At 39.5% G+C, this 13,050-nt stretch overlaps 1 protein-coding gene across 1 annotated transcript in view; it reads right to left on the bottom strand.

The window, feature by feature from the left end:
- The window catches only part of LOC124619703 (dynein axonemal heavy chain 2), a 1,014,172-nt gene that overhangs the window by 507,302 nt on the left and 493,820 nt on the right, over positions 1–13,050 (bottom strand). Inside the window, 1 exon segment of the mRNA XM_047146260.1 lies at positions 3,804–3,974. Coding sequence (XP_047002216.1) covers positions 3,804–3,974 — 171 coding nt within the window.

Below are 13,050 nucleotides of genomic sequence, written 5' to 3'. Positions count from 1 at the left end.
TTTTACAATACTAGTGGTAATGGTGTTTTATGCTTTAAATACCAGAAGTCATCTGTCACTTGCCCCTGTTTCTGCTCTTTTTTACATTCGTTTGCTTCCTGAAAAACAATACTCACAGTACAGGGCTACTGTAAACGATTCACTCAGTTTCAAAGCACTATATTTTCCAAAGTATTACATGTACAAGTATGACGGATGCATGAATAGAACCATAAACTTCCCACCAGATAGCATTACAAGTGCAGTGCCTTGACAAAATGGCAACAAAGTAAGAAAAGACCTTTTGTGTATTGGAATATGTGAAATGTTTATCTGTTACCACATTGCACTGTGCGTGCAGAAGGAATTATAGAAAAGAATTGCCATATCAACAGAGCATCATGCATTGCTATCAAAAATTTAGGGACACCTGGTTATCTCTGTAAACAGAGAGGTACCAATCGACCAAGTGTGCCAGATGTAATCATGAAGAGGTTAAGGGAAATTTTCATACACAGTCCAAAAAATTAATGGTCTGTGCAAGACAAAAACTTGGAATAAACTGTGTGGATGATTTTGTGACAGCAGTTTACATTTGAGACCATATCATCTGCAGCTTGTGCAACAATTAAAACCAGGAGATTACAGCTGATGACTTCAATTTTGCATCATAATGCAAGAACCACTTGAGGATGAACATTTCGCCTTCAAGATAATATTCACCAGTGAAGCACTTTTGCATTTACCTGCAAGTTTAATTGCTACAATGTATGAATATGGGACACTAAAAATTTTTGTGAACTTGTGGCACATGAATGAGAGCACAGAATGTTAATGTTTTCTGTGCAGTGTCACAGATGAGGCTGTATGGACTGTTTTTCTTCTGTGAGAAGACTGTGATGGATACCTATTACTTTGATATGATGCAGCTGTGGTTGTTTACACAAATGACTGCTGATTCTGAAAATTTAAGCTTCTAATGAGACGGAGCACCCCTTATTGTAGCACTGATGTTCATCACAACCTAAACAATGAACTTCCACTTCACAGGATTGGGCATAATGGTGAGGATAATATGGATTTGATACCTTGATCCCCAGATCACCTGAACTAATACCTTGTAATTTTTCTTTTGGGGGGTACATACCCCCACAACCAAGAACACTGGCTGCAACAGCTTAGAGAACACATCAATGTTGTTGTGGTGATCGCTGACAGTATGTTGCTACATAAGGTATGGAATGAACTTGATGTGTGTTGTGGGACCAGTGGGGCTCTCATACAACATTTGTGTACCATAAAATGCAAACTTGGTGAGTTTATGATTCAATTCATGCATCAATCATAGTGCACATGTATCATTCTGAAAAATTTACAGATCTGAAAATTAATGAAACATCTACAGTACAGTACCCCTGTACAGCAGGAGTTTGTTTAAGAAAAAGTTTAACTTCTTATTTACACTTTCTGCTATGTCCATCTCTTTCCTGTGTCATCCCAAAATAATCAAGCCTTTTTAAAATTCTGATCTACAATTTCCTTCCACAATCAAAACCCAACTTGTAAATTCATTCTATTTTTAACAATAAATTAGGATAGCTTTAACAATAAATGAGGATAGTTCAGTCTGAAAACAAATTTTAATGGCTTTTGGACCAAGTCTTTCACTCCTCATTTGGAATTTTACTGTGGGAAATAATCCAAAGTGGAACTAATACAAAAAACTGAGTGTAGCACTTAACATGGACATGAAATGGAATGATCACAAAGGCTCAACTGTGCATGAAGTCGTTGGTAAACTTCAATTTATTGGTAGAGTACTATGGAAATGTAGTCAGTCTACAAAGGAGATTTCTTACAAATCACTCATGCTAACCATACTAGAATATTGCTCAAGTGTGTGAGACCCATACAAAAGAAGACTAGCAAGTATATTGAACACACGCGGAGAAGGGCAGTATGAATGGTCACAGGTTTGTTTAGCCTCAGGGAGAGTGTCACTGAGATGTTCAAACAAATTTCGGGCTTGCAGCCGGTCGTTGTTCAATACTTCGCACGATATTTCAACTGGGCATCTGCCAGTCATCTTCAGGTGAGCCGTCGCAGACTGGCGAAAATGTCCTCCATTCCGCAATGTATAGCGAACTGTTCCGCAATGTATAGCGAACTGTAACTATTCTGCACATGCGTCGAAAACTTGATAGTTGAACCGCACTGCCCGCTGGCAGCACCCTCGCTGGTGGAATAGCGGAACTCAGTCGCCCTCTGCGTTGCTGTTTGCCATGGCCGTCGACGCACTCTGTCGTCTTCGATTTGAGCAAATCGTGGAGATGATGGGATTCCATGCACTGTCCAGCTGGTAGCCGCTGTCACGGTTTAACAGATTTTCCGCCAGTCGTATTTCTACGGATTCTTTAATAATGGAGTCCCAGAAAGACGTTGCTGTGGACAAAATCATTGTTTTCTCATACTCCATTGAATGTCCAGTAGAAATACAATGTTCAGCATAGTTACAATACACTATATATTGTGGAACGGAGGACGTTTTCGCCAGTCTGCGACAGCTCATCTGAAGATGACCGGCAGGTGCCCAGTTGAAATATTGTGCGAAGTATTGAACAACGACCGGCTGCAAGCCTGAAATTTGTTTGAATAGTCAATTCGCCGGGAAAATTTTAAAATTCATGTTACTGAGATGTTTGAAAGAACTGAACTAACAGACTCACGAAGATACACAGAAACTATCCCAGAAATCTACTAGTGAAGTTTCAAGAACAAGCTTTAAATGATGACCATAGAAATATATTACATCCCTCCCACACACACACACACACAAATAATGCTCCCAGAGGGATCATGAGTATAACATTAGATTAATTACAGCATGAACAGAGGCACTTAAACACTCATTTTTTCCCATGTCCCATATGTGAATGGAGCAGAAAAAGCTCTAATAACTGGAACAGTGGGACATACCCTCTGCCACACACTTCACAGAGGCTCATAGAGCATAGCTATAGATGTAGAATCAACAAATCTTAATGCTCTTGGTTAGTACATTACAGACACAAGATCGACATTGAAGTCATCACAAACATTGATTATCCTGTTAAATCTGCATAACCTCATTAAAAGTGTCTCTTGAACTGTCAGAGAGCCACATCTCTAAATGTTGCAATGGTATTTCAAGCTAATACTGCAAAGTATTACTGTAAAGCAGTATATGAGAGTCTCCAGGCTGTTACTGTTGGCTGTTGAAATCATAAATGCTCCATTTTTCTCAAGAATTCCTCAGTTGTCCTTCTAAGGCTCAGCGTATCCTGTGCAATGCACTCACAAAGGAAATATTTTTGAGTACTATAGTTTATATCTGTGTCCTTTTTTAATAAAAGGGGAGCAAAAAAATCAGAAATCAGTTGCTACAAATAGAAGCATGACTGTAACAAAAATAACTATGGAAAACTATGGCAGGTACTAAAAATTTTACAGACTGTTCAAATGGTTCAAATGGCTCTGAGCACTATGGGACTTAACATCTGTGGTCATCAGTCCCCTAGAACTTAGAACTACTTAAACCTAACTAACCTAAGGACATCACACACATCCACACCCGAGGCAGGATTCGAATCTGCGACCGTAGCAGTCGCGCGGTTCCGGACTGAGCGCCTAGAACCGCTAGACCACCGCGGCCGGCTTACAGACTGTAATGCTACAGAATGTTCAGTATACATAAAAGAGATAATAGTCAAGAAAAGAGTTTCTTTTAAGTCTGGTATCTTACTGTATACTTTATGTTACATTTGAATAATTCTACACTACTGTACCTGTAGACCTTCTGCCTTTAATTCAGCCTTTATTGCAGCTGTAAGTTCATCATATTCTAAAACAGGGACTTCCACTTGTGGAAATAAATCAGACGTAATTCCGTTGAATAATGGGAGATCATCTGAAGTAAGTTTGGCATTATTCATATCCTTCATGGCCAATAATACTACCTGAAATACACAGAGATCCACAAAAAGCAGTCTCATCATTCTATACATAAGCTTTTAGATTTAAGCAGACCAACATCATACTTATAATCCAGAACACATACTGTCTTAAACTTTGAGGGCCCCTTTAATGTAAATGAAAAATTGGGTTCCATGTATAATGTCAAAATTGGTGAATGTTTACTACACAAATAAATATATAAATATTTTGTATGTTTTCCCAGCATCAAATGATATTTCAGACCTGCAACCACATTTAGTTCTCTTAATCTAATAATATATTTTCCTGATTACACTATCATGGAAGCAATGGTTAAACAACCAGTGAATATCATGATTAATTATGATCACAGAGCCCATTAGCCTTTCAGAGACAGGAGGCTTAAATAAATATAGCTGTACATCTCTTGAAGACAATCCTGAAGCAGCTATCATAAATAAAATAAGAAGGAAATGTACAAATTGTATTGTACAATCAACTATTACAGGTGTATGAAGTGGCTCTACCACAGACATATCAGAAGAACTATGGTGCTTATTTAAACATCAGAAAATTTTGAGAAAGAAGTCACACCTGTTGAATACTACCGAAAGCAAATATGATAACATATTTCCTAGCAATGTTTGCACTGTTTTGCAAGAAGTCAACTGCTTTTGTTTACTGGTCTTTGCTATTGTGGATGTTATTTCTGTCCAGAATACCACACCATAAATTAAACAGCACTTTCAGAAACCTTGCCAAGGGTAAAGTAATAACTGGCGAATGTTATGCTAGTCTTCTGGACTTAATGGATGAAAAATCTATATGAGAAGAGGCCTGCATTGGAAGGGAAAAAAAAGCTTACATCAAATGCCCACAAAGGTGCTTTGGCAGTGCAAGTAACTGAAGGACTTGTAGTATGAATTAATGGAACATCGAACCTGTTCATGAGATTTGGCACCCTCTGATTGTTACCTATCCTCATATGTAAGGAAAGTATTTGAGTCCTATGAAAAGGTTATTATAATAGTGGAAGGGTATTTTGCTGGTCTTCTTGAGTCAAGTTTTGATTATGGAGTCTAATAACAGGTTAGTAAACTGATCTAAAAAGTGACAATTCGAAATAAAAAAATCCAGAGAACCCAATAAAAAAATTTTCACCCTGTTCCAGTATGTCTATGGGTAACAAGACAACTATGATTACACAAAATTCATGTAATGGGGGAAAAAGGAGCAAAAAAGGAGAGGAGCAAAGAAGACAGAGGACTGAAAATAAACAGGTTGGGAGATGAGAATGGGAAGGAGTTGGTAGGACAGACACGGTGGAAACTGTTGGGTGGAGGGTGTGAGGACAGTATGTTACGGTAGGTTGAAGCCGGTATAATTACGGGAACAGAGAACGAACCTCTGACGGGACGGGGGGGAGAGGGTGGGGTGGGGGGTGGGGGTGGGGGGGGTGGGGGGGGCACGCAGACTGTGACATGGTGCCTCAGACCGCGCGCCTGTTGTAAGCATAACTCCCATCTGCACAGCTCTGAAAAGCTGGTGGTGGAGGAAAGCACAGATGGCTCAGGTAGTGAAGCAGTCACTGAAATCAAATGTGTTTTGTTCAGCTACATGTTGTGTCACCGGGGGTCTACTTTGCTCTTGGTCCCAGTTAGGCAGTGGCCATTCAGCCTGGTGGACAGCTGGTTGGAACTCATACCAATAAAACATGCTGTGCAATGATTGCAGCACAGCTGGTAAATGACATCGTTGCTTTCACTGGTGGCCTGGTCCCTGATGGAGAAAGATAAGGACTGGAATAGGAAGTGCTGGTTGGGTGAATTGGGCAGGATTTGCACCTGGGTGTTCCACAGGGATATGATCCTTGTGGCAAGGGATTGGGATTGGAAGTGGCATAGGAATGGACTAGGATGTTGTGGAGGTTGGGTGGGCAACAGAACACCACTTCAGGAGGTGTGGAAATTGTCTCAGGTAGAATGTCCCTCATTTCAGGGCACGATGACAGGTTATACACAACCCTAAAACAAATCCCAACCTAATCATCCTACCTGCAGACATAGGTTCCACGATTGTTGTTATAAATCGCAGTGACTACCTGGGAGAAGGCCTTCACGAATTATCTGACTGCTCCGCTATAAACTCTGCCTGAGTGAACCCATCTAAGATGACCGACACAAACACCAATCCCTACTTAAAGCTTTAGGGCCCTTCTAGAACATCTCCCCTGAATCCATTTCCATCCTCACCCCTATGACACCCAGCACACCAACCTACATGCTCCCCAAAATCCACAAACCCAACAATCCTGGACACCCCACTGTGGCTGGTTATTGTGCCCCCACTGAAAGAATTTCAGCCCTCATTGACCAACACCTCCAACCAATCTAGCCTCCCATGTGAAAGACGCCAACTGCTTCCTTCACTGACTCTCCATCATCCCCACCCCTTTTCATCCTGGATCCTTACTCATCACTGTTGCCACCACCTTCCTATACACCAACAACCCCCACGCTCACAGTCTTAACACTACTGAACACTACCTTTCTATGCCTGCCTTTTTATGGGCCATCTAGAGGTGACCTCCCAAGCCTCCCACAACACCAAACCCTAAGTCTGGTTCACATTCATTGATGGTATCTTCATGATCTGGACTCAGGGCTAAGACACCGTATCTTCATTCCTTCACACCCTCAACACTTCTCTCCCACATGCTTCACATGGCCCTAGATGTTGACCTCCTCCTGTATGATGGCTATATTTGCACCTCTGTCCACATTAAACCCACCAACCGCCTAACAGTACCATCATTTTGACAGCTACCATCCCTTTCACACCAAAATATTCCTCCCATACAGCCTGGCCATCCAGGAACAGCGTACCTGCAGCGACAAAATTCCCTTGCTCAGCATGCTTAGGGTCTCACCAAGGCCTTCACAGATAGGCACTGTCCCTCAGACCTAATCCGAAAACAAATTTACCACGCCATTTCCTCTCACACCCCCAAACCTCCAACCAACCCCAAGAACCAGCCACAAAGGAGACTCACACAAATTATATCTCAAAAAAGCTATCAACTGTGTGTTACATTTTAAGGATACTAAAAAATCAGTCACAAAACCTGTTCTCATACATGTATATTATGCTTACTTCCACTCTACATTACAGTATGGAATCGTACTTTGGGGGAACTCACCTGGAGGTAGATACATTTTCAAAATGCAAAAAAAGGCAACACGCATAATTTGTAACCTAAGATATAATGAATCATGCAGACAACATTTCAAAACAAATGACATTATGACACTGCCCTCTGCTTACATTTATAATATCGTCTCATTTGTCAAGTCATACCTGTTAAATAATGACTGCACATTAAAATTCAATGGAGATATTCATAACTATGCAACAAGGCAGCAATCTGACCTACATATGATTCAGTCCAGAACTACCTGCTACCAAAAACGTGTTTTAAATGTTGGGATACAAATGTATAACAATTTACCAAATGAAATCAAAGCAACAAACAACCCAAGAGCCTTCACACATAAGTTAAAAAATATCTCTTGGACCAGTGCTTTTATGCAGTTGATCATTTTTTTGAAAGGAATTAAAATTGTAATCAATTTTATGATAAATGTTCAGTTAGGTCCGAAAATTATATACTGTGCATGTCTATCAAATATACTGGATTATTATATACTGTGCATGTCTATGAAATATACTGGATTATTTTACTATTACATTTGTATTGGCTGTTTGTATTTTACTATACAACATTTGTATTTACTGTTTTGTTAAAGATAGCTAACTTCCTCATTACAAAATAATGTAAAATCAGTTTATTAGAAATTACTTGTAAATATGTTCTCTTGACCTGTCCAATATCATATGTACAACCATACAATTCTATGATTTGTATTAACTGTTTTATTTAAGATAGATAATTTCCTTGCTACAAAATAATGTAAAAATCAATTTGTAAAAATTACTTGTAGATAGCTCTCTTGACCTGTCCAATATCATATGTACAGCTGTACAATACTATGATTGCCTGGATCAATAAAAAAACAATACAATACAGTACAGGTCTAGTTCTATCTGGACTACCAAATTCACCTGCAGTGTTCTAGTGTTATATAAACATTTTTTTCTCAGCACTGGCTCAAGGGAATATTGTATTTATTTACATGGACAGTAGTATAATACAAACAAAGACTGCTTATGAGGCACTTCAATGGCTTGGTTTAGTGTCAGAAACTGCAGCAAAATATGGCTTGGAAATTAATTTTGCAAAATGCCAGTTTTCGAAGATAACTGATGAGTATCTCGGAAGAGCAGAGGCAATCATTCGAGATGCTCAAAGGCATCCTCTCATCAAATCCAATTTTAAAAATCTACTACCCAAAATGCAAGACTGAACTTCACACAGATGCAAAAAAAGAATGTTTTGGATCCATGTCGTGACAAAAATCTCCATTCAGTCTCGTATATGAGTAAAAAATAAATAGATAAATAAAAAATTAAAAATGCAAGAGGAAAAATACAGCAGTTATGTCCTTGAATTTTCAGCTATTGTTTATGCCTTTAAGAAATTCTGGGTATATTTGCTAGGAATGCATTTTATAACTGCAACAGACTGTGCTGCATTCCAAAAGACTTGGATAAGAAGAACTTGTCACTGAGAACACCAAGATGGGCTTTCACCCTTGAAGAGTATTTTTACACCATCAAGCAACGATCTGGTTCTAGGGTGAAACATAGATACCTTAAGTGATTGTGTAAATCTATTGTTTGATTTTGCGGATGGTTTAACAGCTAGAATCAGGAAAGCTCAAGAGAAGGATGATGGTTTGACAGCAATTGAGAGTATTTTCAAAGAATGCCTTGTGAAAACTTCTTAATGTGAGATGGACTTCTTTTCAAATTCTATGATGGAAGAAATACTTTCCATGCACTATGCAATGCGAAATCATCAAACTTGTGTGTGAGAAAGGTTAAGCTAAATGAAGAGGAAGTAAGAAAGATTATCATATATGAGATTTGACTGAAAAGGTGAAAAGAATCTTTAATTGTGTAATTGTGAATAAGAACTCAGCAAAAAAGGAAGGTATCCTTCATCCTTTATTCCAAGAAAGTGAGCCTTTATATACTTATTACATGGACTACTTCATTCAACTCACAAAGGACGTAATCACATTTTAAGTATTACTGATGCATTTACCAAATTTACTTGGCTGTATCCTGTAAGGACTACAAATTAAGCAGAAGCAATTAATAAGATACAATTGCAGAAACTACTTTTGGAAACCCAGTCCAAGTTATTGCTGACAGAGGGACTTGCTTTACTTCTCCAGAGTTCAAGGAGTGCTGCATTACAGAAGCAACAAGAATCTAGGTCCATATAGAATTACAAAAGTTGAAACAAATGGTATCTATGTGTGCCAAGGTCACAAAGACAAGGGTCCCAGGACTACAACAACACGTGCTGAATTTATGTGACTCTTGTCAAGTGACTGCTCATTATGGAAGTCAGATGACTGTCAGGGTGATCAAATTTGGGATTTGGATGGGGGTTCAAGGATTTTCCAGTCAATGAGACATGACATGCTGGAGAAGCAGTATACTGGAGAGCAGTTTTGTGTGTTCTTGTAGAAAAAAGTTAGATTATACTGTTCTCGACTCAATGCCCCTCCTCCCCCCACCCCTTCCTCTCCAAAGTATTAGAGGTTGTAACTGTGAGAATAATAAACCATTCTACATGAAAGTAGGAATATCTGGTGAGTTTATTATGGGTTCTGAGTATGAAATAACTTAAATGAGGCTAAGTGTCAATAGCAGGTTTCGTCACACATACCACTCTAGAGGAGTGAATAACACAACAAATTTTGTTTATGTAGTTAGAAAATAATAACATAAAATAATATGTTTAGTGAAAATGTGCATTTATTGTGCATTGGTTTTATTTTTATTGAGCATCTGGTGCGCCATATTGAGGGACAGTGTTCCTCTTCAGCATGGGAATGCAGTCATGACAACTTAATCGGAGGAAATACCTCCTTGGATGTAAAAGCAAATATTCCAATGATTCTGCCCTGAAGATAGACTTTTTGACACTAATCTTCCATGTGGAAGCATTAACAAATGAGATTAGTATGAGTTGCTGATGTACTAAAGTAAAGGAAAATATATGAACCATGAACCATGGACCTTGCCGTTGGTGGGGAGGCTTGCGTGCCTCAGCGATACAGATAGCCGTACCGTAGGTGCAACCACAACGGAGGGGTATCGGTTGAGAGGCCAGACAAACGTGTGGTTCCTGAAGAGGGGCAGCAGCCTTTTCAGTAGTTGCAAGGGCAACAGTCTGGATGATTGACTGATCTGGCCTTGTAACATTAACCAAAACGGCCTTGCTGTGCTGGTACTGCGAACGGCTGAAAGCAAGGGGAAACTACAGCCGTAATTTTTCCCGAGGGCATGCAGCTTTACTGTATGATTACATGATGATGGCGTCCTCTTGGGTAAAATATTCCGGACGTAAAATAGTCCCCCATTCGGATCTCCGGGCGGGGACTACTCAAGAGGATGTCGTTATCAGGAGAAAGAAAACTGGCGTTCTACGGATCGGAGCGTGGAATGTCAGATCCCTTAATCGGGCAGGTAGGTTAGAAAATTTAAAAAGGGAAATGGATAGGTTGAAGTTAGATATAGTGGGAATTAGTGAAGTTCGGGGGCAGGAGGAACAAGACTTCTGGTCAGGTGACTACAGGGTTATAAACACAAAATCAAATAGGGGTAATGCAGGAGTAGGTTTAATAATGAATAGGAAAATAGGAATGCGGGTAAGCTACTACAAACAGCATAGTGAACGCATTATTGTGGCCAAGATAGATACGAAGCCCACACCTACTACAACAGTACAAGTTTATATGCCAACTAGCTCTGCAGATGACGAAGAAATTGAAGAAATGTATGATGAAATAAAAGAAATTATTCAGATTGTGAAGGGAGACGAAAATTTAATAGTCATGGGTGACTGGAATTCGAGTGTAGGAAAAGGGAGAGAAGGAAACATAGTAGGTGAATATGGATTTGGGGACAGAAATGAAAGAGGAAGCCGCCTGGTCGAATTTTGCACAGAGCACAACATAATCATAACTAACACTTGGTTTCAGAATCATGAAAGAAGGTTGTATACATGGAAGAACCCTGGAGATACTAAAAGGTATCAGATAGATTATATAATGGTAAGACAGAGATTTAGGAACCAGGTTTTAAATTGTAAGACATTTCCAGGGGCAGATGTGGACTCTGACCACGATCTATTGGTTATGACCTGTAGATTAAAACTGAAGAAACTGCAAAAAGGTGGGAATTTAAGGAGATGGGACTTGGATAAACTAAAAGAACCAGAGGTTGTACAGAGATTCAGGGAGAGCATAAGGGAGCAATTGACAGGAATGGGGGAAATAAATACAGTAGAAGAAGAATGGGTAGCTTTGAGGGATGAAGTAGTGAAGGCAGCAGAGGATCAAGTAGGTAAAAAGACGAGGGCTAGTAGAAATCCTTGGGTAACAGAAGAAATATTGAATTTAATTGATGAAAGGAGAAAATATAAAAATGCAGTAAGTGAAACAGGCAAAAAGGAATACAAACGTCTCAAAAGTGAGATCGACAGGAAGTGCAAAATGGCTAAGCAGGGATGGCTAGAGGACAAATGTAAGGATGTAGAGACCTATCTCACTAGGGGTAAGATAGATACCGCCTACAGGAAAATTAAAGAGACCTTTGGAGATAAGAGAACCACTTGTATGAATATCAAGAGCTCAGATGGAAATCCAGTTCTAAGCAAAGAAGGGAAAGCAGAAAGGTGGAAGGAGTATATAGAGGGTCTATACAAGGGCGATGTACTTGAGGACAATATTATGGAAATGTAAGAGGATGTAGATGAAGATGAAATGGGAGATATGATACTGCGTGAAGAGTTTGACAGAGCACTGAAAGACCTGAGTCGAAACAAGGCCCCCGGAGTAGACAATATTCCATTGGAACTACTGACGGCCGTGGGAGAGCCAGTCCTGACAAAACTCTACCATCTGGTGAGCAAGATGTATGAAACAGGCGAAATACCCACAGACTTCAAGAAGAATATAATAATTCCAATCCCAAAGAAAGCAGGTGTTGACAGATGTGAAAATTACCGAACTATCAGCTTAATAAGTCACAGCTGCAAAATACTAACACGAATTCTTTACAGACGAATGGAAAAACTAGTAGAAGCCAACCTCGGGGAAGATCAGTTTGGATTCCGTAGAAACACCGGAACACGTGAGGCAATACTGACCTTACGACTTATCTCAGAAGAAAGATTAAGGAAAGCCAAACCTACGTTTCTAGCATTTGTAGACTTAGAGAAAGCTTTTGACAATGTTGACTGGAATACTCTCTTTCAAATTCTAAAGGTGGCAGGGGTAAAATACAGGGAGCGAAAGGCTATTTACAATTTGTACAGAAACCAGATGGCAGTTATAAGAGTCAAGGGACATGAAAGGGAAGCAGTGGTTGGGAAGGGAGTAAGACAGGGTTGTAGCCTCTCCCCGATGTTGTTCAATCTGTATATTGAACAAGCAGTAAAGGAAACAAAAGAAAAATTCGGAGTAGGTATTAAAATTCATGGAGTAGAAATAAAAACTTTGAGGTTCGCCGATGACATTGTAATTCTGTCAGAGACAGCAAAGGACTTGGAAGAGCAGTTGAATGGAATGGACAGTGTCTTGAAAGGAGGATATAAGATGAACATCAACAAAAGCAAAACAAGGATAATGGAATGTAGTCTAATTAAGTCGGGTGATGCTGAGGGAACTAGATTAGGAAATGAGGCACTTAAAGTAGTAAAGGAGTTTTGCTATTTGGGGAGCAAAATAACTGATGATGGTCGAAGTAGAGAGGATATAAAATGTAGGCTGGCAATGGCAAGGAAAGCGTTTGTGAAGAAGAGAAATTTGTTAACATCCAGTATTGATTTAAGTGTCAGGAAGTCATTTCTGAAAGTATTCGTATGGAGTGTAGCCATGTATGGAAGTGAAACATGGACGA

The sequence above is a fragment of the Schistocerca americana genome, chromosome 6, assembly GCF_021461395.2.
Source record: "Schistocerca americana isolate TAMUIC-IGC-003095 chromosome 6, iqSchAmer2.1, whole genome shotgun sequence".
Classification (NCBI taxonomy): domain Eukaryota; kingdom Metazoa; phylum Arthropoda; class Insecta; order Orthoptera; family Acrididae; genus Schistocerca; species Schistocerca americana.
Note: the sequence above shows the minus strand (reverse complement) of the source record. Positions and strands in the feature narration are given on the sequence as shown.